Here is a 25,927-nt window from a genome sequence, read left to right on the forward strand (position 1 = left end):
GAGGGTCAGTACAGAGGGAGGGCCGCATTGTCGGAGGGTCAGTACTGAGGGAGTGCAGCACTGTCAGAGGGTCAATACTGAGGGAGGGCCGCATTGTCAGGGGGTCAGTACTGAGGGAGCGCTGCACTGTCGGAGGGTCAGTACTGAGGCAGTGCCGCATTGTCGGAGGGTCAGTACTGAGGGAAGGCCGCATTGTCGGAGGGTCAGTACTGAGGGAGTGCCGCACTGTCAGAGGGCCAGTACAGAGGGAACATTGCACTGTCAGAGGGTCAATACTGAGGGAGGGCCGCATTGTCAGAGGGTCAGTACTGAGGGAGTGCCGCACTGTCGGAGGGTCAGTACTGAGGGAGTGCCGCACTGTCGGAGAGTCAGTACTGAGGGAGTGCCGCACTGTCGGAGGGTCAATAAAGAGGGAGTGCTGCACTGTTGGAGGGTCAGTACAGAGGGAGTGCCGAACTGTCAGAGGGTCAGTCCTGAGGGAGGGCAACATTGTCGGAGGGTCAGTACTGAGGGAGTGCCGCATTGTCGCAGTGTCAGTACTGAAGGAACGCAACACTGTCGGAGGGTCAGTACTGAGGGAATGCCGCACTGTCGGAGGGTCAGTACTGAGGGAGCGATGCACTGTTGGAGGGTCAGTACAGAGGGAATGCTGCACCGTCAGAGGGTCAGTACTGAGGGAGGGCCGCATTGTCGGAGGGTCAGTACTGAGGGAGGGCCGCATTGTCGGCGGGTCAGTACTGAGGGAGCGCCGCACTGTCAGAGGGTCAGTACTGAGGGAGGGCCGGATTTTCGGCGGGTCAGTACTGAGGGAGCGCCGCACTGTCGGAGGGTCAGTACTGAGGGAGTGCCGGACTGTCGTAGAGTCAATACTGAGGAAGCACCGCACTGTCGGAGGGTCGGTACTGAGGAAGCACTGCACTGTCGGAGGGTCAGTACTGAAGGTGTGCCGGACTGTTGTAGAGTCAGTACTGAGGAAGCACCGCACTGTCGGATGGTCGGTACTGAGGGAGTGCCGGACTGTCGGAGAGTCAGTACTGAGGGAGTGCCGCACTGTCGGAGGGTCAATAAAGACGGAGTGCTGCACTGTTGGAGAGTCAGTATTGAGGGAGCGATGCACTGTTGGAGGGTCAGTACAGAGGGAGTGCCGCACTGTCAGAGGGTCAGTCCTGAGGGAGGGCCACATTGTCGGAGAGTCAGTACTGAGGGAGTGCCGGACCGTCGGAGAGTCAGTACTGAGGGAGTGCCGCACTGTCGGAGGGTCAGTAAAGACGGAGTGCTGCACTGTTGGAGAGTCAGTACTGAGGGAGCGATGCACTGTTGGAGGGTCAGTACAGAGGGAGTGCCGCACTGTCAGAGTGTCAGTCCTGAGGGAGGACCACATTGTCGGAGGGTCAGTACTGAGGGAGTGCCGGACCGTCGGAGAGTCAGTACTGAGGGAATGCCGCATTGTCGGAGGGTCAGTACTGAGGTAATGCCGCACTGTCGGAGGGTCAGTATTGAGGGAGCGCCGCACTTTCAGAGGCTCAGTACTGAGGGAGCACCGCACTTTCCGAGGGTCAGTACTGAGGGAGTGCTGCACTGTTCGAAGGTCAGTACTGAGGGAGCGATGCACTGTTGGAGGCTCAGTACAGAGGGAATGCTGCACTGTCAGAGGGTCAGTACTGAGGGAGGGCCACATTGTAGGAGGGTCAGTACAGAGGGAGGGCCGCATTGTCGGCGGGTCAGTACTGAGGAAGCACCGCACTGTCGGAGAGTCAGTACTGAGGAAGTGCTGCACTGTTGGAGGGTCAGTACTGAGGGAACGCTGCACTGTCGGAGGGTCAGTACTGAGGAAGTGCCGCACTGTCAGAGGGTCAGTACTGAGGGAGCGCTGCACTGTCGGAGTGTCAGTACTAAGGTAGTGCCGCACTGTGAGGGTCAGTACTGAGGGAGGGCCGCATTGTCGGAAGGTCAGTACTGAGGGAAGGCCGCATTGTCGGAGGGTCAGTACTGAGGGAGCTCAGCACTGTCAGAGGGTCAGTAGTGAGGGAGTGCCACACTGTTGGAGGGTCAGTACAGAGGGAGGGCCGCATTGTTGGCGGGTCAGTACTGAGGGAGTGCCGCACTGTCGGAGGGTCAGTACTGAGGGCATGACGGACTATCGTAGAGTCAGTACTGAGGAAGCACCGCACTGTCGGAGAGTCAGTACTGAGGGAGCGCTGCACTGTCGGAGGGTCAGTACTGAGGGAAGGCCGCATTGTCGGAGGGTCAGTACTGAGGGAGCGCCGCACTGTCAGAGGGTCAATACAGAGAGAACGCTGCACTGTCGGAGTGTCAGTACTGTGGGAGTGCTGCACTGTCAGAGCGTCAGTACTGTGGGAGCGCCGCACTGTCGGAGGGTCAGTACTGAGGGAGCGCTGCACTGTCGGAGGGTCAGTACTGAGGAAGGGCCGCACTGTCGGAGGGTCAGTACTGAGGGAGCGCTGCACTGTCGGAGGGACAGCACTGAGGGAGCGCCGCACTGTCAGAGGGTCAGTACTGAGGGAGTGCCGCACTGTCGGAGGGTCAGCACTGAGGGAGCGCCGCACTGTCGGAGGGTCAGTACTGAGGGAGCGCTGCACTGTCGGAGGGTCAGTACTGAGGGAGCGCTGCACTGTCGGAGGGTCAGTACTGAGGGAGCGCAGCACTGTCAGAGGGTCAGTAGTGAGGGAGTGCCGCACTGTCGGAGGGTCAGTACTGAGGGAGCGCAGCACTGTCGGAGGGTCAGTACTGAGGAAGGGCCGCACTGTCGGAGGGTCAGTACTGAGGAAGGGCCGCAATGTCGGAGGGTCAGTACTGAGGGAGCGCCGCACTGTCGGAGGGTCAGTACTGAGAGAGTGCTGCACTGTTGGAGGGTCAGTACTGAGGGAGTGCCGCACTGTCGGAGGGTCAGTACTGAGGGAGTGCTGCACTGTTGGAGGGTCAGTACTGAGGGAGTGCTGCACTGTCGGAGGGCCAGTACTGAGGGAGTGCCACACTGTCGGAGGGTCAGTACTGAGGGAATGCCGCACTGTCGGAGAATTCTAGTGAGGAGAAACTTCTTCACACAGAGGGTGGTGAACCTGTGTAATTCTCTACCACAGGAGGCTGTGGTACCAAGTGACTGAATATATTTAAGAAGAAAATAGATAGATTTCTGGACTCTGAAGGCGTCAAGGGGTATGGGGAGAGCGGGAGTACGGTGTTAAGATAGAAGATCAGCCACGATCATAATAAATGGCTGAGCAGGCTAGAAGGGCTGAATGGCCTGCTCCTGCTGCTATTTTCCTATGTCTGTAAGAGGGGGCACCGTGCAAAGATTTCGAGGGAGAGTGAGGGGCCAGAATATTCCACCTTAATCTCATTGTTTGGGTTACTGCATTTAAGCCCTGCAGCCCTCCTCTCCCTCTCTAGACTTCTCAGATACCCCCCGAACCAGCTTTGTCCCTGAACCTGCCTCATCCCTCTCACTAGGGCACCGGTTCCACTGGGGGATCCCCAAAAACTCCTCCAAGTGGCCATAATTCACCAGCGAGTAGTGTTGCCAACTGGGATTAAATGTATTTGAGACACAAAAGATCCTGAGGGGTCTTGACAGGGGGGATGTGGAGAGGTTGTTTCCTCTTGTGGGAGAATCTAGAACTGGGGGGGGGGTTGGGGGGTCACTGTTTAAAAATAAGTCCATTTAGGACGGAGATGAGGAGAAATTTTCTCTCTGAGGGTTGAGAGCCTTTGGAACTCTCTTCCTCGAAAAGGTGGTGGAAAAAGTTTTTGAATATTTTTAAGGCAGAGGTGGATAGATTCTTGATAAGCAAGGGGGTGAAAGGTTATCTGGGGGTAGGCGGGAGCGTGGGATTGAGGTGACAATCAGAGCGGCCATGGTCTTATGGAATGGGAGAGCAGTCTCGAGGGGCAGAGTGGCCACTCCTGCTCCTAGTTCGTATTCCTGGAGGTGTCACCACATGACTTGTCCCCTCACTCTCCAGCCATTCGTTGGCCAACACGTCCAGCCTTGTGGTGCACTGCCTTCCGACGCCAAATGGGAAGACTCATTATCCAGTTGGATGATGCCTGACCAATCGGAAAGACACGTTACCCGGTTGCACGATGCCTGACCAATCGGAAAGACTCATTACCCAGTTGGACGATGTCTGACCAATTGGAAAGACTCATTACCCAGTTGGACGATGCCTGACCGCCAATCGGAAAGACTCATTACCCAGTTGGACGATGCCTGATCACCAATCGGAAAGACTCATTACCCAGTTGGATGATGCCTGATCACCAATCGGAAAGACCCATTACCCAGTTGGATGACGCCTGATCACCAATCGGAAAGACCCATTACCCAGTTGGATGATGCCTGATCACCAATCGGAAAGACATTACCCAGTTGGATGATGCCTGATCACCAATCGGAAAGACTCATTACCCAGTTGGATGATGCCTGATCACCAATCGGAAAGACATTACCCAGTTGGATGATGCCTGATCACCAATCGGAAAGACTCATTACCCAGTTGGACGATGCCTGATCACCAATCGGAAAGACCCATTACCCAGTTGGACGATGCCTGATCACCAATCGGAAAGACTCATTACCCAGTTGGATGATGCCTGACCGCCAATCGGAAAGACTCATTACCCAGTTGGATGATGCCTGACCAATCGGAAAGACTCATTACCCAGTTGGATGATGCCTGATCGCCAATCGGAAAGACTCATTACCCAGTTGGATGATGCCTGACCAATCGGAAAGACTCATTACCCAGTTGGATGATGCCTGATCACCAATCGGAAAGACCCGTTACCCAGTTGGATGATGCCTGACCGCCAATCGGAAAGACTCATTACCCAGTTGGACGATGCCTGACCGCCAATCGGAAAGACCCATTACCCAGTTGGATGATGCCTGATCACCAATCGGAAAGACTCATTACCCAGTTGGATGATGCCTGACCGCCAATCGGAAAGACTCATTACCCAGTTGGATGATGCCTGACCGCCAATCGGAAAGACTCATTACCCAGTTGGACGATGCCTGACCGCCAATCGGAAAGACACATTACCCAGTTGGATGATGCCTGATCACCAATCGGAAAGACCCATTACCCAGTTGGATGATGCCTGATCACCAATCGGAAAGACCCATTACCCAGTTGGACGATGCCTGACCGCCAATCGGAAAGACCCATTACCCAGTTGGACGATGCCTGACCGCCAATCGGAAAGACCCATTACCCAGTTGGACGATGCCTGACCAATCGGAAAGACCCATTACCCAGTTGGACAATGCCTGATTGCCAGCAAACCCCCCACCCCCTGTTTTCAAGGTTTTTATATCTGGCGAAGAGAAAAGTTCGAAGAAAATGACCAAAAACAAACTGTCTTCTTTATTGTCCCCGATAATTTTGCTCCAGGAGCTGCACTCGGCGGTGTCCTGGAGATCGATCCCCAATTCCTGGAGGGTTGGCAACCCGACCTGCCAGCCCGCTCGGAATATTCCGCCGTGGGGGGAAGCATCATCTGGCCCAATTTCACACTGCCCACCACCCCCGAGCTGCACCAGCCGCCCGCATTTCCCTGTCAAGAGATTGCTCAGAATGTTACAGCCATTTTAGCCCTCTAGATTTCTGCTAATACAGCGCACAGCATCGCGGGCTTCACCAGTAGGGACATAGGGGCCAAGACCGAGGGGGGTTATGTTGAAATTGTATGGAGCGTCGGTCAGGCCTCGACTGTGTCCAGTTCTGGGTGCCTCGCTTCAAGGAATGCTAAAATCGCCTGGTCGCGGTTTCTGGGATCTTGCTGTGCTCCAGTCGATTTTCTGCATCGACAGCGAGTGGGCCTCGGGGGGGTGGTAAAATTGGCTGTAGGATGCTTTGGCTGAGGCAGATGCTTAGGGAAGGCAAGTGTTTTTCCCACCGTCGGCTAGTGAATCCTGCTGGTTCCCAGCACCGCCACTCCACCCCACCATCATCCAGTTTATACGGAGTCATAGAGGTCTACAGCACAGAAAAAGGCCCTTCGGCCCATCAAGTCTGCGTCGGTCAAACAAGTCCCTAACTATTCTAATCCCATTTTCCAGCACTAGGCCCATAATCCTGTATGCCATGGCATCACAAGTGCACATCCAAATACTTCTTAAATGTTATGAGGGTTTCTGCCTCTACCAACCTTTCAGGCAGTGAGTTCCAGATTCTCACCACCCTCTGGGTGAAAAAAATTCTTCCTCACGTCCCCCTGCCCCTTCTGCTCATCAGAGAGGGTGCAGAAGAGATTCACGAGAACGGTTCCGGGGATGAGGGGGACTTCAGTTCCGTCGGCAGGCTGGAGAGGCTGGGGGGGTTCTCCTCGGGGAAGAGAAGGCCGAGACCCGGGGCCTGATCCAGGTGTTCAGAGTCACGGGCAGAGTAGGGGGGGTGGGGTGGGGGTTGAAACTGTTCCCATTTGGCCGAGGGGTTGAGAACCAGAGGGCACAGACCGGCAGGAAGGAGCGGGATGACCAGTTGAGGAAAGCCATTTTGTTACGCAGCGAGTGGCGAGGATCTGGGGTGCGCTGCCCGAGATTCTGGTGGAGGCCGGTTCAAATACAGCTTCCAAAGGAGAGCTGGGTAACTATCTGAAGAGAAAAAAGTGGCAGGGCTACGCACCCAGAGAAGACAGTTCAAGATCCCAGAAATATTCAGTCACACTGGGAATTCCATCCGAAGGCACCCAGGACCAGTTGGGGCCTGTTCTTCTCGTACCCCTTCATTGCCAGGCTTTACAGGCCTACAGTTTTGCAGTGAAAAGGACTAGCTGATTTGTTCTTGCTGAGAGCCAGCACAGACCCGATGGGCTGAGTGGCCACCTTCTGGGCTGGAAACATTCCACAATGGACCGCAGTGCTTCATTAAACCCGCGTCGCTCCTTCCCACGACCTGGGCTGGTCAGATCCTCGTTGCGCTCCGAAATCCAACGAGCAGCGAGGATCTCAGATCCAACGGAGCTGGAGACGGGCTCCTTCTCATCCATCGGTCCACAGTCGCTCTCCCTCCCCTCGTGACCACACCCCCCCCCCCCCCACTCCCCACCACCCACCGTGGGTTCGCTCGGTTCCCCTGGGAGGAGGAGGATCCAGGAATTTCAGCTCGGCCGGAATTCCACAAATGGACGCCAAGGGAGATTCCGGAGATTGGGGAGGGCCGAGACAGGCTGACCCACAAAGCGCAGGTCCGGCGAATATTGGAGCAGGTCAGGCTGCCTCTGCACCAAGGAAAGCTGAGCCGAGCCCTTTTGTTCCCTCCGGCTTGGTGGTGATACATTTTCCAAAATCACGGCCGTCCCCATCTAATCACTCCGCTCAATTTCAACAGTCCTTTATGATTTCACAGGATGTGGGCGTTGCTGGCGAGGCCAGCATTTGTTGCCCATCCCTAATTGCCTCCTTGAACTGAGTGGCCTCGCTCGGCCATTTCAGAGGGGCAGGTAAGAGTCGACCACATGGCTGTGGGTCTGGAGTCACATGTAGGCCAGACCGGGTAAGGATGGCTGATTTCCTTCCCTAAAGGGGATTAGTGAACCAGATGGGGTTTTTATGACAATCCATGATGGTTACCCTGGTCACCATCACTGAGACTAGCTTTTCAATTCCAGATTTTATTAATTAATTGACTTTAAATCCCACCAGCCGCCGTGGTGGGGTTTGAACCCATGTCCCCAGATGTATTCTGAGCCAGGGATTACTAGCCCAGTCACATGACCACCACGCCACCATTGCCCCACCTGCAAGGTGCAGCCCACTAGTGTGGGCTTTTCAAACTGACCCCACCAAATGCCTCCTTCACAACAGACCAAGTAAATACCACCTAATCCGTACCCATTTCTTGCCCCTGTGCAGGAGGTCGGCGAACCTAGGGGACAAATCCCAGGATGACGACAATCCAAACTCTTATCATGGTCCACCTCCTCTCCCAGGGCTGGTCCGGTCCGTATTACTACAGGTCACAAGGTGGTCGCAGCAATGAGGAGTACAGATACCACGTCCGGGGTGATCAAGGTAATTCTCCAATTCCCCGTCCCTGTCTCCCTCTGCTGGATAGACAGTAGGTCAGCAACAACAGCTACTGTCAGAGACACAAAGAGGTGAGCGTGAGAGTCTGAAATGCGGACAATTTCATCACCGTCCACAAATCCAGCCAAAATTGGTGAGGAGATCATGTCCTGTGAGTGTTTCATGGGGATGGTGTAGAGGGAGTGTCATTCTGTATCTAACCCCATGATGTACCTGTCCTGGGAGTGTTTGATGGGGACAGTGTAGAGGGAGCTTTAATCTGTATCTAACCCCATGATGTACCTCTCCTGGGAGTGTTTGATGGGGACAGTTGAGAGGGAGCTTCAGTCTGTTTCTAACCCTGTGCTGTACCTGTCCTGGGAGTGTTTGATGGGGACAGTGTAGAGGGAGCTTTACTCTGTATCTAACCCCGTGCTGTGCCTGTCCTGGGAGTGTTTGATGGGGACAGTGTAGAGGGAGCATTACCATGTATCTAGCCCCATCCTGTACCTCTCCTGGAAATGTTTCTCAGGGACAGTGTAGAGGGAGCTTTACTTGTATCTAACGCCGTGCTCTACATGTCCTGGGAGTGTTTGATGAGAACAGTATAAAGGGAGCATTGCTTTGTATCTAACCCCGTGCTGTACTTGTCCTGGGAGTGTTTGATGGGGACAGTGTAGAGGGAGGTCTATTCTGTATCTAACCCTGTGCTGTACCTGTCCTGGGAGTGTTTGATGGGGTCAGCGTAGAGGGAGCTTTACTCTGTATCTAACCCCGTGTTGTACCTGCCCTGGGAGTGTTTGATGGGGACAGTGTAGAGGGAGCTTTACTCTGTATATTACCCCGTGCTGCACCTGTCCTAGCAGGTTTGATGGGGACAGTGTAGAGGGAGCTTCAGTCTGTTTCTAACCCTGTGCTGTACCTGTCCTGGGACTGTTTGATGGGGACAGTGTAGAGAAAGGATTACTCTGTATCTAACCCCGTGCTGTACCTGTCCTGGGAGTGTTTGATGGGGACAGTTTTGAAGGAGCGTTACTCTGTATCTAACCCCGTGCTGTACCTGTCCTGGGAGTGTTTGATGGGGATAGTGTAGAGGGAGCTTTACTCTGTATCTAACCCCCTGCTGTACCTGTCCTGGGAGTGTTTGACGGGGACAGTGTAGAGGGAGCTTTACTCTGTATCTAACCCCGTGCTGTACCTGTCCTGCGAGTGTTTGGTGGGGACAGTGTAGAGGGAGTTTTACTCTGTATCGAACCCCATGATGTACCTCTCCTGGGAGTGTTTGATGAGGACATGGTAGAGGGAGCGTTACACTGTACCTAACCCCGTGCTCTACCTGTCCTGGGAGTGTTTGTTGGGGATGGTGTGGAGGGAGCTTTGCTCTGTATCTAACCCCGTGCTGTACCTGTCCTGGGAGTGTTTGATGGGGACAGTGCACAGGGGGCTTTACTCTGTATCTAAGCCCGTGCTGTAACTGTCCTGGGAGTGTTTGATGAGAACAGTGTAGAGGGAGCTTTACTCTGTATCTAGCCCCATGCAGTACATGCCCTGGGAGTGTTTCATGGGGACAGTGTAGAGGGAGTTTTACTCTGTATCTAACCCCGTGCTGTACCTATCCTGGGAGTGTTTGATGGGGACAGTGTAGAGGGAGTTTACTCTGTATCTAACCCCGTGCTGTACCTGTCCTGGGAGTGTTTGATGGGGACAGTGTAGAGGGAGCTTTACTCTGTATCTAACCCCGTGCTGTACCTGTCCTGGGAGTGTTTGATGGGGACAGTGTAGAGGGAGTTTACTCTGTATCTAACCCCGTGCTGTACCTGTCCTGGGAGTGTTTGATGGGGACAGTGTAGAGGGAGCTTTACTCTGTGTCTAATTCCGTGCTGTACGTGTCCTGGGAGTGTTTGATGGGGACAGTGTAGAGGGAGCTTTTCTCTGTATCTAACCCCGTGCTGTACCTGCCCTGGGAGTGTTTGATGGGGACAGTGTAGAGGGAGCTTAACTCTGTATCTAACCCCGTGCTGTACCTGTCCTGGGAGTGTTTGATGCGGCGGTGTAGAGGGAGCTTTACTCTGTGTCTAATTCCGTGCTGTACGTGTCCTGGGAGTGTTTGATGGGGACAGTGTAGAGGGAGCTTTTCTCTGTATCTAAACCCGTGCTGTACCTGTCCTGGGAAAGTTTGATGGGGAGAGTGTAGAGGGAGATTTACTCTGTATCTAACCCCATGCTGTACCTGTACTGGGAGTATTAGATGGGGACGATGTAGTGGGAGATTTACTCTCTATCTAACCCCGTGCTGTACCTGTCCTGGTAGTGTTTGATGGGGACAGTGTAGAGGGCGCTTTACTCTGTATCTAACCCCGTACTATACATGTCCTGGGAAAATTAGATTGGGACGATGTAGTGGGAGCTTTATACTGTATCTAACCCCGTGCTGTACCTGTCCTGGGAGTATTTGATGGGGACGATGTAGTGGGAGATTTACTCTGTAGCTAACCCCGTGCTGTACCTGTCCTGGGAGTGTTTGATGGGGACAGTGTAGAGGGAGCTTTACTCTGTATCTAACCCCGTGCTGTACCTGTCCTGGGAGTGTTTGATGGGGACAGTGTAGAGGGAGCTTTACTCTGTATCTAACCCCGTGCTGTACCTGTCCTGGGAGTGTTTGATGGGGATAGTGTAGAGGGAGCTTTACTCTGTATCTAACCCCGTGCTGTACCTGTCCTGGGAGTGTTTGATGGGGACGGTGTAGAGGGAGCTTTACTCTGTATCTAACCCCGTGCTGTACCTGTCCTGGGAGTGTTTGATGGGGACAGTGTAGAGGGAGCTTTACTCTGTATCTAACTCCGTGCTGTACCTGTCCTGGGAGTGTTTGATGGGGACAGTGTAGAGGGAGCTTTACTCTGTACCTAACCCTGTGCTGTACCTGTCCTGGGAGTGTTTGATGGGGACAGTGTAGAGGGAGCTTTACTCTGTATCTAACCCGTGCTGTACCTGTCCTGGGAGTGTTTGATGTGGACAGTGTAGAGGGAGCTTTACTCTGTACCTAACCCCGTGCTGTACCTGTCCTGGGAGTGTTTGATGGGGACAGTGTAGAGGGAGCCTTACTCTGTATCTAACCCCGTGCTGTACCTGTCCTAGGAGTGATTGACGGAGACGTTGTCGATTGCTAAAATCAGCACTGGTTCGTTGAGGCAATATTTTGCAAGTACTTCACAGAAAAGGGTGGGGGGAGAAAATGCGGAATTACCTCCCCAGAAAGCCATTGGGTTTGGGTGATGAGCAGGAGGGTGGGGGGCTGATGAGGATGGGCGGGGAGGGGGGGATGAGGAGGTTGGGGGGCATGAGGGAGGGGGGCATGAGGGAGGGGGGCATGAGGGAGGGGGGCATGAGGGAGGGGGGCATGAGGGAGGGGGGCATGAGGGAGGGGGGCATGAGGAAGGGGGGCATGAGGAAGGGGGGAAGATGAAGAGTGGGGTGAGATGAGGAGGGGGGAATGAGGAAGGGGGATGAGGAAGGGGGGTGATGAGGAAGGGGAGATGAGGAAGGGGGGTGATGAGGAAGGGGGGCGATGAGGAAGGGGGGGGCAATGAGGATGGGGGGCATGAGGATGGTGGCATGAGGATGCGGGGCATGAGGATGCGGGGCATGAGGATGCGGGGCATGAGGATGCGGGGCATGAGGAAGGGGGGCATGAGGAAGGGGGGCATGAGGAAGGGGGGCATGAGGAAGGGGGGCATGAGGAAGGGGGGCATGAGGAAGGGGGGCATGAGGAAGGGGGGGAGATGAAGAGTGGGGTGAGATGAGATGGGGGGAACGAGGAAGGGGGGAACGAGCAAGGTGGGGGGCATGAGGAAGGGAGGGAGATGAGGAGTGGGGTGAGATGAGGAAGGGGGGCATGAGGAAGGGGGGATGAGGAAGGGGGGAGATGAGGAGGGGTGAAATGAGGAGGGGGGCATGAGGAAGGGGGGATGAGGAAGGGGGGATGAGGAAGGGGGGAGATGAGGAGGGGGGCATGAGGAAGGGGGGCATAAGGAAGGGGGGAGATGAGGAGTGGGGTGAAATGAGGAGGGGGGCATGATTAAGGGGGGATGAGGAAGGGGGGAGATGAGGAGTGGGGTGAAATGAGGAGGGAGGCATGAGGAAGGGGGGATGAGGAGGGGGGTGATGAGGAGTGGGGTGAAATGAGGAGGGGGGCATGAGGAAGGGGGGTTGAGGAAGGGGGGAGATGAGGAGTGGGGTGAAATGAGGAGGGGGGGCATGAGGAAGGGGGGCATGAGGAAGGGGGGAGATGAGGAGTGGGGTGAAATGAGGAGGGGGGCATGAGGAAGGGGGGATGAGGAAGGGGGGAGATGAGGAGTGGGGTGAAATGAGGAGGGAGGCATGAGGAAGGGGGGATGAGGAGGGGGTGATGAGGAGTGGGGTGAAATGAGGAGGGGGGCATGAGCAAGGGGGGTTGAGGAAGGGGGGAGATGAGGAGTGGGGTGAAATGAGGAGGGGGGCATGAGGAAGGGGGGCATGAGGAAGGGGGGAGATGAGGAGTGGGGTGAAATGAGGAGGGGGGCATGAGGAAGGGGGGATGAGGAAGGGGGGTGATGGGGTTGGTCTCTGAAAGGTGATGGAGCTCAGGTGGGGAGATGGAGCTAAGATACAGACCCGCCCCGATGGAACTGAGGGGCGCCACAGGCTGGAGGGGCCGAGTGGCCTCCTCCAGTCCCACCTTGGTCCTCTCCTCCCTTAATTCTGCCCTCCTCTTGTCTCTCCCCCTCCCCCACCCCCCTCCTCCTCCCCTCCCCTCCCCTCCCCCAGCCTTGCTGGGCAACATCCGCTACCTGGAGAACTCCGGCCTGCGGGTCATCCGGACGCAGCGAGGCGCCAACGCCACCCTGCCCTGCCGCCTGCGGGTGGTGCCCCGGGAGTACCGGGTGAAGTGGGTCAAGCTGGGCCGCAGCCCCAAGGAGAACATCGCCCTGATCGCCAACAGCCACCAGCAGAGAGGATACGGGGGCTTCGCCGGCCGGGCCTTCCTCCGCAGGCTGGACAAGTACGACGTGTCCCTGCTCTTGGCCGACGTCGGGCTGGACGACTCCGGCAAGTACAAGTGCGAGGTGATCAACGGCGTGGACGACGACAGCGCCGTGGTCGAGCTGCAGCTGGACGGTAAGGGGCAGGCGGGCGGGCGGGCGGGCGGGCGGGCCCCGGGCCCACCTCCCCGGGGAGGGGTGGGGGGGGGAAGGGAGAGGGACTAGGCCGCGGGAGCCGGTCGCTCGGCCCACCTTCGCCTTCAGGCCGGCGCCCCTGCTCCTCTCACCGCCATCGTGTCCCGTCCCCCTGCTCTCCCTTTCCCCACCTCGCGTGCTCCTCCCGCCTCCTCGCCTGACCGAAGCGGACTAGGCCCCGGTGTCATGGCAACCCAGCCGCGTTCGCGCCTTCCGTGACGAGGAGGAGGAGGAGGAGGAGGAGGTGGCGGTTGGGCGGGGTCGGGGTCGGGGGGCGGGGTCGTGTCTTCGCCGCCCCTCGCGCTGCCGCCTGCGGCGCTCGCCGACGCGGCTGGGAGGACAGGGGGCGGGGCCGGAGGGCGCGGGGCGGGGCGGGGCGGGGTCGGGGGGCGGGGTCGTGTCTTCGCCGTCCCTCGCGCCGCCGCCTGCGGCGCTCGCCGACGCGGCTGGGAGGACAGGGGGCGGGGCCGGAGGGCGCGGGGCGCGGTGGGGTCGTGGCTTCGCCGCCCCTCGCGCTGCCGCCGGCGGCTGGGAGGACAGGGGGCGGGGCCGGGGGCGGGGTCGTGTCTTCGCCGCCCCTCGCGCTGCCGCCTGCGGCGCTCGCCGACGCGGCTGGTTGGGCAGGGGGCGGGGCCGGGGTGTGGTTATGTCTTCGACGTCCCTCGCGCTGCCGGGGGCGGGACAGCCGCAGGGTCCTTTCCCCGATTCCCAGAACTCCAGCCCGGGGGTGTGGAGGGGAAGGGAGGGAAGAGGGGAGGGGCAAATCAGCCATGAATTCCCACTACTGCCATTCAAGGGCTTGGGTGTTGGGTGATGGCATGAATTGGGCTGGTTTTTGAGGCCCCCTCGGGTCAAATAGCTTCGTTGCACTTATTGAATTGGGTTGCCCATGGCAACTGACTGCTGAGGTGAAGTGGGGACGAGAGAAAACAACATGTCCTCCCAGAAAGGAGTCATGTGCAAATTAAAATGGCCACCTCCCCATTGCCAGGTGTGGTTAAAATGGCCCCCTCCCCCATTGCCAGGTGTGGTTAAAATGGCCGCCTCCCCCATTGCCAGGTGTGGTTAAAATGGCCGCCTCCCCCATTGCCAGGTGTGGTTAAAATGGCCACCTTCCCCATTGCTAGGTGTGGTTAAAATGGCCACCTCTTCTTTCGCCAGGTGTGGTTAAAATGGCCACCTCCCCATTTGCCAGGTGTGGTTAAAATGGCCACCTCCCCCATTGCCAGGTGTGGTTAAAATGGCCGCCTCTCCTGCTGCCAGGTGTGGTTAAAATGGCCGCCTCTCCTGTTGCCTGATGTGGTAAAAATGGCCACCTCCCCATTGCCAGGTGCGGTTAAAATGGCCGCCTCCCCCATTGCCAGGTGTGATTAAAATGGCCGCCTCTTTCGCCAGGTGTGGTGTTTCCATACCAACCGAACAAAGGCCGCTACCAGTTCAACTATTACCAGGCCGTGCGGGCGTGCAAGGACCAAGACGCTAAACTCGCGACATTTCAGCAGCTCTTTCAAGGTAAGGAACGTGAGACAGCAACGCACTGTGCCATCAGCAGACCCCCGCATTGGCGGCAATCGGTGGGGTGGGGGGGAGGGGGGGGAAATAATTGTTTTCTTTTGCGAGGGCTCTTCTTGAGACAAAAAAACCCACCAGCTTAATTTTGTCGAGGGCTATTTTTTGATTTTCGAGGGCTACATTTTGGTTTTCAGGGGTTCCTTTATTTTCATTTTCACGAACTTGGTCCCAGTTATTAAAGCAGTTAACCTGAGGAGTTCAGGATAACATCGTTCCTTCATTCCTTAACATATTCCCTTTGACAGACGTAAATTGGGAATCATATTTACAATCCAAATTTGAGAGAATTTTTTTTATTATTCATTCACGGGATGTGGGCTTTGCTGGCTGGGCCAGCATTTATTGTCCATCCTTAGTTTCCCTTGCGAAACTTGGGCACTTGGATAATTTCAAGGTAATCAGGCAGAGTCAACCTGGTTTTATGAAAGGGAAATCACGTTTAACCAATTTATTGGAGTTCTTTGAAGGAGTCACACGTGTTGTGGATAAAGGGGAACCAGTGGATGTGCTGTACTTAGATTTCCAGAAGGCATTTGATAAGGTGCCACATCAAAGGTTATTACAGAAAATAAAAGCTCATGGTGTAGTAGGTAACATATTGGCATGGATAGAAGATTGGCTAGCTAACAGGAAGCAGAGAGAAGGCATAAATGGGTATTTTTCAGGCTGGCAAGATGTGATGAGCGGTGTGCTACAGGGATCAGTGCTGGGGCCTCAACTGTTTACAATTTATATAAATGACTTGGATGAAGGGATTGAAGGGACGGTTGCCAAATTTGCTGATGACACAAAGATGGGTAGGAAAGTAAGTTGTGAAGAGGACATAAGGAAGCTACAAAAAGATGTGGATAGGTTAAATGAGTGGGCAAAGATCTGGCAAATGGAGCATAATGTGGGAAAATGTGAAATTGTCCACTTTGGCAGGAAGAATAAAAGAGAGGCATATTATTTAAATGGTGAGAGATTACAGAGCTCTGAGATTCAGAGGGATCAAGGTGTCCTAGTGCCTGAATCACAAAAGATCAGTATGCAGGTACAGCAAGTATTTAGGAAAGCTAATAGGATGTTATCATTTATTGGGAGGGGAATTGAATATAAAAGTAGGGTGGTTATGCTTCAGTTGTACAGGGCACTGGTGAGACCACATCTGGAGTATTGTGTACAGTATTGGTCTCCTTATTTAAGGAAGGATGTAAATGCATTAGAGGCAGTTCAGAGAAGGTTTACCAGACTAACGCCTGGAATGGGTGGGTTGTCTTATGAGGAAAGGTTTGACAGGCTGGGCTTGTATCCACTGGAGTTTAGAAGAGTCAGAGGTGACTTGATTGAAACATGTAAGATCCTGAGGGGTCTTGACTGGGTGGACATTGTTCTTTTGTTGTTAGCTATATATCACCCATACATGGCAGCATTTTCCACCAAAACACAAGAACCAGGAGCAGGAGGAGGCCATTCAGCCCCTCGAGCCTGCTCCGCCATTCAATAAGATCATGGCTGATCTGGTTGTGGTCTCAACTCCACTACTCCCCCCCCCCCCCGCCCCCACCCCCTCCCATAACCCTCGACTCCCTGATCGATCAAAAATCTCTCTAACTCAGCCTTGAATATATATTCAGAGACCAGCAGCCTCCCCTGCTCTCTGGGGAAGAGGATTCCACAGACCCATCTTAAACGGGAGACCCCTTATAAACTGTGAGTGAAATTTTCCGTTCCCGCCAGTGGGATTCCCGTCTCTGGAACCGGAAAGTTCCTCCCTGTATCCCCTGGTTGTAGGGGAAACATCCTCTCGGTGTCTTGTCGAGTCCCCTCAGGATCTTATATGTTTCAAAAGGATCACGTCTCATTCTTCTAAACTCCGACAGATACAGGCCCAGCCCATCCAAACTTTCTTCACAAGATAACCCCCTCATCCCTGGAATGAGTCGAGTGAACCTTCTCCGAACTGCTCCTAACGCAATTCTATCCTTTTTCAAATAAGGAGACCAAAGCTGTACGCGGTGCTCCACATGTGGTCTCGCCAGCACCCTGTACAGCTGCAGTAAAACATCCCCACTTTTATACCCCATTCCCCCTCGCAATAAACATCCCATCTGTCCGCTCTCCCAGCATGCTAACATTTTGGGATTCACGTACCAGGACACCCTCCAAGCAGCCGAACGTTTCCCACATGGTGGCAGCGGGAGAGGGGGGGAGGGGGTGGGCACTAGCCAGGATAACTGCCCCGTGACTTCCAATCACAGGTTCCCACCCTCCAGCCCTTGGTTGATCCTCCAATCACAGATTCAGTCTCGGGAGGAGCAGCAAGAGCAGGAGAGAGAGGGGAGCTGTGATTGGAGGAGCAGCGAGAGCCGGAAAGAGGGGAGCTGTGATTGGAGGAGCAGTGAGAGCGGGAAAGAGGGGAGCTGTGATTGGAGGAGCAGTGAGAGCGGGAACGAGGGCAGCTGTGATTGGAGGAGCAGTGAGAGTGGGAGAGAGAGGAGAGCTGTGTTTGGAGGAGCAGCAAGAGTGGGAGAGAGGGGACCTGTGATTGGAGGAGCAGTGAGAGTGGGGGAGAAAGGGGAGCTGTGATTGGAGGAGCAGCGAGGGTGGGAGAGAGAGGGGAGCTGTGATTGGAGGAGCAGTGAGGGTGGGAGAGAGAGAGAGGAGCTGTGATTGGAGGAGCAGCATGAGTAGGAGAGAGGGGACCTTTGATTGGAGGAGCAGTGAGGGTGGGAGAGAGAGAGGAGCTGTGATTGGAGGAGCAGCATGAGTAGGAGAGAGGGGAACCTGTGATTGGAGGAGCAGCGAGGGTAGGAGAAAGGGGAGCTGTGATTGGAGGAGCAGCGAGAGTGGGAGAGAGAGAGGAGCAGTGAGAGTGGGAGAGAGAGGGGTGCTGTGACTGGAGGAGCAGCAGGGGCAGAAGAGCGAGGAGCTGTGATTGGAGGAGCAATGAGACCGGGAGGTGGGGGTTGGAGTGATAGGTGGGGTGGAGTAGGCATTGGGGTGGGTGGGGTTGGCGATGGGGAGCTGGGGGTGGGGTTGGCGGGGGGTGGGGTTGGTGATGGGGGTGGGGGTGGGGTTGGCGATTGGGGGTGGGGGTGGAGTTGGCGATGGGGAGTGGGGGTGGGGTTGCGGTGGGGTGGGGGTGGGGTTGGTGATTGGGGGTGGGGGTGGGGTTGGCGATTGGGGGTGGGGGTGGGGTTGGTGATGGGTGGGGATTGGGTTGGCGATGGGGAGTGGGGGTGGGGTTGGCGATGAGGAGTGGGGATGGGGTTGGCGATGGGGAGTGGGAGTGGGGTTGGCGGTGGGGGTGGGGTTGGTGATGCAGGGTGGGTTGGGGTTGGCGGTGGAGGTGGGGTTGGCAGTGGGGAGCAGGAGGTGGGGGTGGGATTGGCGATGGGGAGTGGGGGTGGGGTTGGCGATGGGGAGCAGGGGGTGGGGGTGGGGTTGGCGATGGGGATCAGGGGGTGGGGGTGGGATTGGCGATGGGGAGTGGGGGTGGGGTTGGCGATGGGGAGCAGGGGGTGGGGTTGGTGATGGGGGTTGGGGGTGGGGTTGGTGGTGGGGGTGGGGTTGGCGGTGGGGTTGGCGATTGGGGGTGGGGGTGGAGTTGGCGATGGGGAGTGGGGGTGGAGTTGGCGATGGGGAGTGGGGGTGGAGTTGGCGGTGGGGTGGGGTTGGCGATTGGGGGTGGGGGTGGGGTTGGTGATGGGGTGGGAGTGGGGTTGGCGATGGGGATCGGGGGTGGGGGTGGGGTTGGTGATGGGGGTGGGGGTGGGGTTGGCGATGGGGTGGGGGTGGGGTTGGCGATGGGGTTCAGGGGGTGGGGGTGGGGTTGGTGGTGGGGGTGGGGTTGGCGGTGGGGTGGGGGTGGGATTGGCGATGGGAATCAGAGGGTGGGGTTGGTGATGGGAGCAGGAGTTGGGGTTGGCGATGGGGTGGGGGTGGAGTTGGCAATGGGGAGTGGGGGTGAGGGTGGGGTTAGCGATGGGGAGCAGGAGGTGGGGTTGGCGATGGGGTGGGCGTGGGGTTGGTAATGGGGAGGGGGGGTGGGGTTGGTGGTGGGGGTGGGGTTGGCGATGGGGAGTGGGGGTGGAGTTGGCGGTGGGGTGGGGTTGGCGATTGGGGGTGGGGTTGGTGATGGGGTGGGGGTGGGGTTGGCGATGGGGATCAGGGGGTGGGGGTGGGGTTGGTGATGGGGTGGGGGTGGGGTTGGCGACGGGGGGGGGGTGGGGTTGGCGATGGGGTTCAGGGGGTGGGGGTGGGGTTGGTGATGGGGGGTGGGGGTGGGGGTGGGGTTGGCGATGGGGAGCAGGGGGTGGGGCTGGGGTTGGCGATGGGGTGTGGGGGGGGGTGAGGTTGGTGATGGGGTGGGGGTGGGGGTGGGGTTGGCGATGGGATGCGGGGCGGGTGAGGTTGGCGATGGAGTGTAGGGGGGTGGGGGTGAGGTTGGCGATGGGGTGTGGGGGGGTGGGGGTGAGGTTGGCGATGGGGTGCGGGGGGTGGGGTTGGCGATGAGGTGTGGGGGTGGGGTTGGCGATGGGGTGTGGGGGGGGTGGGGTTGGTGATGGAGAGCGGGGGGTGGGTGTGGGGTTGGCGATGGGGTGTGGGGGGGGTGAGGTTGGTGATGGGGTGGGGGTGGGGTTGGCGATGGGATGCGGGGCGGGTGAGGTTGGCGATGGGGTGTAGGGGGGTGGGGGTGAGGTTGGCGATGGGGTGCGGGGGGTGGGGGTGAGGTTGGCGATGGGGTGCGGGGCGGGTGAGGTTGGCGATGGGGTGTGGGGGAGTGGGGGTGAGGTTGGCGATGGGGTGGTGGGGGGGTGGGGGTGAGGTTGGCGATGGGGTGCGGGGGGTGGGGTTGGCGATGGGGTGTGGGGGTGGGGTTGGCGATGGGGTTTGGGGGGGTGGGGCTGGGGTTGGCGATGGGGTGTGGGGGGGGTGGGGTTGGTGATGGAGAGCGGGGGGTGGGTGTGGGGTTGGCGGTGGGGTGTGGGGGTGGGGTTGGCGATGGTGTGCGGGGGGGTGAGGTTGGCGGTGGGGGGTGGGGGTGAGGTTGGCGGTGGGGGGTGGGGGTGACGTTGGCGGTGCGGGGTGGGGGTGAGGTTGGCGATGGGGTGTGGGGAGTGGGTGTGGGGTTGGCGATGGGGTGTGGGGGGTGGGTGTGGGGTTGGCGATGGGGGAGGGGGTGGGGTTGGCGATGGGGGAGGGGGTGGGTGTGGGGTTGGCGATGGGGTGTGGGGGTGGGTGTGGGGTTGGCGATGGGGGAGGGGTTGGGTGTGGGGTTGGCGATGGGGTGTGGGGGATGGGTGTGGGGTTGGTGATGGGGTGTGGGGGGTGGGTGTGGGGTTGGCGATGGGGGAGGGGGTGGGTGTGGGGTTGGCGATGGGGTGTGGGGGGTGGGTGTGGGGTTGGCGATGGGGGAGGGGGTGGGTGTGGGGTTGGCGATGGGGTGTGGGGGGTGGGTGTGGGGTTGGCGATGGGGGAGGGGGTGGGGTTGGCGATGGGGGAGGGGTTGGGTGTGGGGTTGGCAATGGGGGAGGGGGTGGGTGTGGGGTTGGCGATGGGGTGTTGGGGGTGGGTGTGGGGTTGGCGATGGGGGAGGGGGTGGGTGTGGGGTTGGCGATGGGGTGTGGGGGGTGGGTGTGGGGTTGGCGATGGGGGAGGGGGTGGGGTTGGCGATGGGGGAGGGGTTGGGTGTGGGGTTGGCAATGGGGGAGGGGGTGGGTGTGGGGTTGGCGATGGGGTGTTGGGGGTGGGTGTGGGGTTGGCGATGGGGGAGGGGGTGGGTGTGGGGTTGGCGATGGGGTGTGGGGGGTGGGTGTGGGGTTGGCGATGGGGGAGGGGGTGGGGGTTGGCGATGGGTTGCGGGGGTTGAGGTTGGCGGTGGGAGGTGGGGGTGGGGTTGGCGATGGGGGAGGGGGTGGGGTGGTGGGGGAGGGGCCAGTGTTTCTGCTGTCCAAGGGTCAATGGGACGGGAGTCAGGTGGGGTTGGGGTTGAGAACAGAGGGATTCCCGTCCGGAGAGGGCGTCAGTGACTCCCCCTCCCCCCATCCCCACCCTCAGGATTCCTCAAAGTGCCTCCCGAAGCGCCACCGCCTGGGGGACCCCAGGGCAGCCAGTCTCTGCACAGCAAGATCCCACAAGCAGCAATGGACCCAGGTCACCGCTCAAGCTGCAACCGTGGGACCCCGGGTCCCCTCTCGTAACCCGAACTGGGACAGCAGAGTTGGGTGGGGGATGGAGTGGGGTGGGGCAGCTGGTGGTGGTGGGAGAAGGGGGGGGGGGGTGGGGACGGTGGGGAGAGGGGGAGGGGGGGTGGTGTGGAGAGGGGGGTGGGGAGCGAGGGCGGTGGGGAGGGGGGAATGGAGGGGGGAGGGGAGAGAGTAGGGGGAGGGGGTGGGGGTGGTGGGGAGGGGGGGGTGGTCAGTGGGGAGGGGGGGCGGTGGGGAGAGCGGGAGGGGGAGGGGAGACGGGGAGGGGGTCAGTATTGTCTGGAGATCTCGCTGACTTGCCCTCGCTCCGTCCGACAGAGTGGCTGAAAGGCCTAGACTGGTGCAACGCGGGCTGGCTGGACGATGGGACGGTCCACTACCCGGTCACCCAGCCGCGGGACCCCTGTGGGGGCAAAGCTCTCCCGCCGGGAATCCGGAGCTACGGACCCCGGGACAAGCAGCGCGGCAAGTACGATGCCTATTGCTTCACATCGGCCGTCAAAGGTAAAACCCTGGAGCGGCCACCTCTGGGATTGACCCTCCCCCTCCCTCTCCCTCCTCTTCCCCCCACAGTACTGACCCTCCGACAGTGCGGCACTCCCTCAGTACTGTCCCTCCGACAGTGCGGCGCTCCCTCAGTACTGACCCTCCGACAGTGCGGCACTCCCTCAGTACTGACTCTCCGACAGTCCGGCGCTCCCTCAGTACTGACCCTCCGACAGTGCGGCGCTCCCTCAGTACTGACCCTCCGACAGTGCGGCGCTCCCTCAGCACTGACACTCCGACAGTGCGGCGCTCCCTCAGCACTGACCCTCCGACAGTGCGGCGCTCCCTCAGCACTGACCCTCCGACAGTGCGGCGCTCCCTCAGCACTGACCCTCCGACAGTGCGGCGCTCCCTCAGCACTGTCCCTTCGACAGTGCGGCGCTCCCTCAGCACTGTCCCTCCGACAGTGCGGCGCTCCCTCAGCACTGACCCTCCGACAGTGCGGCGCTCCCTCAGCACTGACCCTCCGACAGTGCGGCGCTCCCTCAGCACTGACCCTCCGACAGTGCGGCGCTCCCTCAGCACTGACCCTCCGACAGTGCGGCGCTCTCTCAGCACTGACCCTCCGACAGTGCGGCGCTCCCTCAGCACTGACCCTCCGACAGTGCGGCGCTCCCTCAGTACTGACCCTCCGACAGTGCGGCGCTCCCTCAGTACTGACCCTCCGACAGTTCAGCGCTCCCTCAGTACTGACCCTCCGACAGTGCGGCGCTCCCTCAGTACTGACCCTCCGACAGTGCGGCGCTCCCTCAGTACTGACACTCCGACAGTGCGGCACTCCCTCAGTACTGACCCTCTGACAGGGCGGCGCTCCCTCAGTACTGACCCTCTGACAGGGCGGCACTCACCAATGTGAAGCCAGTGCCTCTATTTAAAACCGGCCCCTGTATTGGACGTGTAATATTTGGGGGAGAGACAATGGGGAAATTCAGCAGGGAAGGCATCACTCACTGCAAATCTCCACGTGGCAGTTTGAAGCTGGGATGTGTGAGAGGCCTGGTGTGATTTCCCAGTCTAAATTAACTCACAGTCCAGGTAACTTGGAAACCTGGCCATACACATGAAGCAGCAAGATCTGTTCCAATTGCCACTCATCCAATTAAAGGGACACATGCCTTTGTCCCTCAATGGCTGATAATATTTGTGTTAATTGTGGATGTGAAACCCCTCATCTGTCACCCCAAAAACTGTTCCCCTGCTTCCACCAAGAATATACTTTCAGCCCATCCAAAACTCACCCCTCCCTATCTCTGTAACCTCCTCCAGCCCCTATACCCCTCCCTATCTCTGTAAACTCCTCCAGCCCCTATACCCCTCCCTATCTCTGTAACCTCCTCCAGCCCCTACACCTCTCCCTATCTCTGTAACCTCCTCCAGCCCCTATACCCCTCCCTATCTCTGTAAACTCCTCCAGCCCCTATACCCCTCCCTATCTCTGTAACCTCCTCCAGCCCCTACACCCCTCCCTATCTCTGTAACCTCCTCCAGCCCCTACACCCCTCCCTATCTCTGTAACCTCCTCCAGCCCCTACACCCCTCCCTATCTCTGTAACCTCCTCCAGCCCCTACACCCCTCCCTATCTCTGTAACCTCCTCCAGCCCCTACACCCCTCCCTATCTCTGTAACCTCCTCCAGCCCCTACACCCCTCCCTATCTCTGTAACCTCCTCCAGCCCCTATACCCCTCCCTGTCTCTGTAACCTCCTCCAGCCCCTACAACCCTCCGAGATCTCTGCGCTCCTCCAATTCCGGCCTCTTGCACATCCCCTGATTCCCATTGCTCCACCATTGGCGGCCGTGCCTTCAGCTGCCTGGGGGGGCCCTGAGCTCTGGAATTCCCTCCCCAAACCTCTTCACCGCTCTCTCATCCTTCAAGACGCTCCTCAAAACCGGCCTCTTTGACTGAGCTTTTATTCGCCTGACCCTAATATCCTTCCTTGTGAGGGGACCTTGGGACATTTTACTATTTTCTAGGCACTTTACAAATGCAAGTCTTTGGTCTTCATTTTAAACGAGATGATTTTTCAGTGTTTGCCCTCAGTCTCTCTCTGATGGCACCGTCTCAACTCGAGGCTGTGTTATTGTGGCTGGGAACAGGCAGCCTTACAGCACCATCGGCTGGTAGGGAACGGAACTTCACCCAGGGATCCCCAGAAACCCACATCGGCCAGTATTTTACAGCCCATTCTGCCCAGCAGGATATTATGGTCCCTCCGAACTGAAAGGAGGTTCAAACAGCACAACGCACCCGCTGGCGGGAATAATACGCTGCAGCAGGGGCTGTAAAATGCTGGACAGCATGAAGACCTTACACCTAACGCTTATAAATGTGTTGTCTGCTCACACCAAATCATGTTTTTAAAATACAACAGTCTCTGGGGATTGATAAAATAAAGTTCAGTAACCAACCCGGTGCTGTCCCTGTCCTGGGAGTGTTTGATGGGGACAGTGTAAAGGAAGCTTTACTCTGTATCTAACACCGTGCTGTACCTGTCCTGGGAGTGTTTGATGGGGACAGTGTAGAGGGAGTTTTACTCTGTATCTAACCCCGTGCTGTACCTGTCCTGGGAGTGTTTGATGGGGACAGTGTAGAGGGAGCTTTACTCTGTATCTAACCCCGTGCTGTACCTGTCCTGGGAGTGTTTGATGGGGACTGTGTAGAGGGAGCTTTACTCTGTATCTAACACCGTGCTGTACCTGTCCTGGGAGTGTTTGATGGGGACAGTGTAGAGGAAGCTTTACTCTGTATCTAACCCCGTGCTGTACCTGTCCTGGGAGTGTTTGATGGGCTTAGCGTAGAGGGAGTTTTACTCTGTATCTAACCCCATGCTGCACCAGTCCTGGGAGTGTTTGATGGGGACAGTGTAGAGGGAGCTTTACTCTGTATCTATCCCTGTGCTGTACCTGTCCTGGGAGTGTTTGATGGGGACAGTGTAGAGGAAGCTTTGCTCTATATCTAACCCTGTGCTGTACCTGTCCTGGAAGCGTTTGATGGGGACAGTGCAGAGGGAGCTTTACTCTGTATCTAACCCCGTGCTGTACCTGTCCTGGGAGTGTTTGATGGGGACAGTGTAGAGGGAGCTTTACTCTGTATCTAACCCCGTGCTGTACCTGTCCTGGGAGTGTTTGATGGGGATGGTATAGAGGGAGCTTTACTCTGTAACTAACCCCTTCATTTCACTTTCAGGTTATGTGTATTTCCGGAGAGATCCGATGAAATTTGACTACGTCAGTGGCTCAAACGCCTGCCGGAGCGAAGGGGCAGCGATTGCCAAAGTTGGCCAGCTGTACGGCGCCTGGATGTTTTCGCGGCTGCACCGTTGTGATCCTGGCTGGCTGGCCGACGGAAGCGTCCGGTACCCCATCGTGTCCCCGCGGCCGCAGTGTGGTGGCCTGGAGCCCGGAGTGCGCACACAGGGCTTCCCCAGCCTCTCGCAGCGCGAGTATGGTGTATACTGCTACAAGAGGCGGTAAACTCTCCCCCACACCGCAATCAGAGAGGGAGGGGAGAGGTGGGGTGAGAGTGGAGAGAGGGGGATCGAGGGAGAGAGAGCGGGAGAGGAGGAAGGACGGGGAGAGGAGGAAGGACGGGGAGAGGGTAGAGGTGGGGTGAGAGTGGAGAGAGGGGGATCGAGGGAGAGAGAGGGGAGAGGGGGGAGAAGTGGGGGACAGGGGAGAGAGTCGAGAGAGAGGGGAGAGGGGGGGAGAGAGAGAGGGGGGAGAAGAAAGGAAGATGGGAGAGAGGGGGGAGTAGGGGCGAGAGAGGCGGGAGAGGGAGAAGTACAGGAGGGAGAGGGGGCAAGGGGGAAGGAGAGGGGAGAGAGAGGGGGAGGGAGGGGAAAGAGAGGGGGAGGGAGGGGGGGCGAGGGGGAAGGAGAAGGGAGAGGAGGAGGGAGCACCGAGGGGAGAGGAAATGCATCGCATAGGAATGTCGGGAGGCGGAAATTGGGACTCTGCCAATTCGAGGCAGAATTCCTGCTCTTTTCATCTCTTGTGTTCTCCGCACGGTGTTGAATTCGTGTCCAACTGGACTCTCAACAACGTTTCAGTATTCGAAACAGAGCGGGAGACCATTCAGCCACTCAGACCTGTTCTACCCGCCTGTCATTGCCGATTCTCCTGTCGCTGCTGCTTTTTCTGTAACTCCTGCTGGCCCGGCTGTCTGAGCAGTGGCAGCGCCTTCTCCCCCTCCGCAGCCCACACCCCCAAACCCCCCCCCCCACCCCACCCCACCGCCCGCACCCACACCCCCTACACAGCCCCAAACCCCCCCACCCCACCCCACCCCACCGCCCGCACCCACACCCCCTACACACCCCCAAACCCCCCCCACCCCACCCCAACACCCGCACCCACACCCCCTACACAGCCCC

General features: G+C 58.0%; 1 protein-coding gene across 1 annotated transcript; it reads left to right on the top strand.

Annotated features, from left to right (window-relative positions):
- Nucleotides 1-7,911: 7,911 nt before the first annotated feature.
- On the top strand, nt 7,912-25,047 carry hapln2 (hyaluronan and proteoglycan link protein 2). The gene is made up of 5 exons (XM_041181714.1): nt 7,912-8,038; nt 12,836-13,186; nt 14,641-14,757; nt 21,327-21,512; nt 24,742-25,047. The coding sequence occupies exons 1-5, from the start codon at nt 7,912-7,914 to the stop codon at nt 25,026-25,028; spliced, it is 1,068 nt and encodes a 355-aa protein (XP_041037648.1). The 3' UTR covers nt 25,029-25,047.
- Nucleotides 25,048-25,927: the final 880 nt, after the last annotated feature.

The sequence above is a fragment of the Carcharodon carcharias genome (genome assembly GCF_017639515.1).
Source record: "Carcharodon carcharias isolate sCarCar2 chromosome 36 unlocalized genomic scaffold, sCarCar2.pri SUPER_36_unloc_16, whole genome shotgun sequence".
Lineage (NCBI taxonomy): Eukaryota > Metazoa > Chordata > Chondrichthyes > Lamniformes > Lamnidae > Carcharodon > Carcharodon carcharias.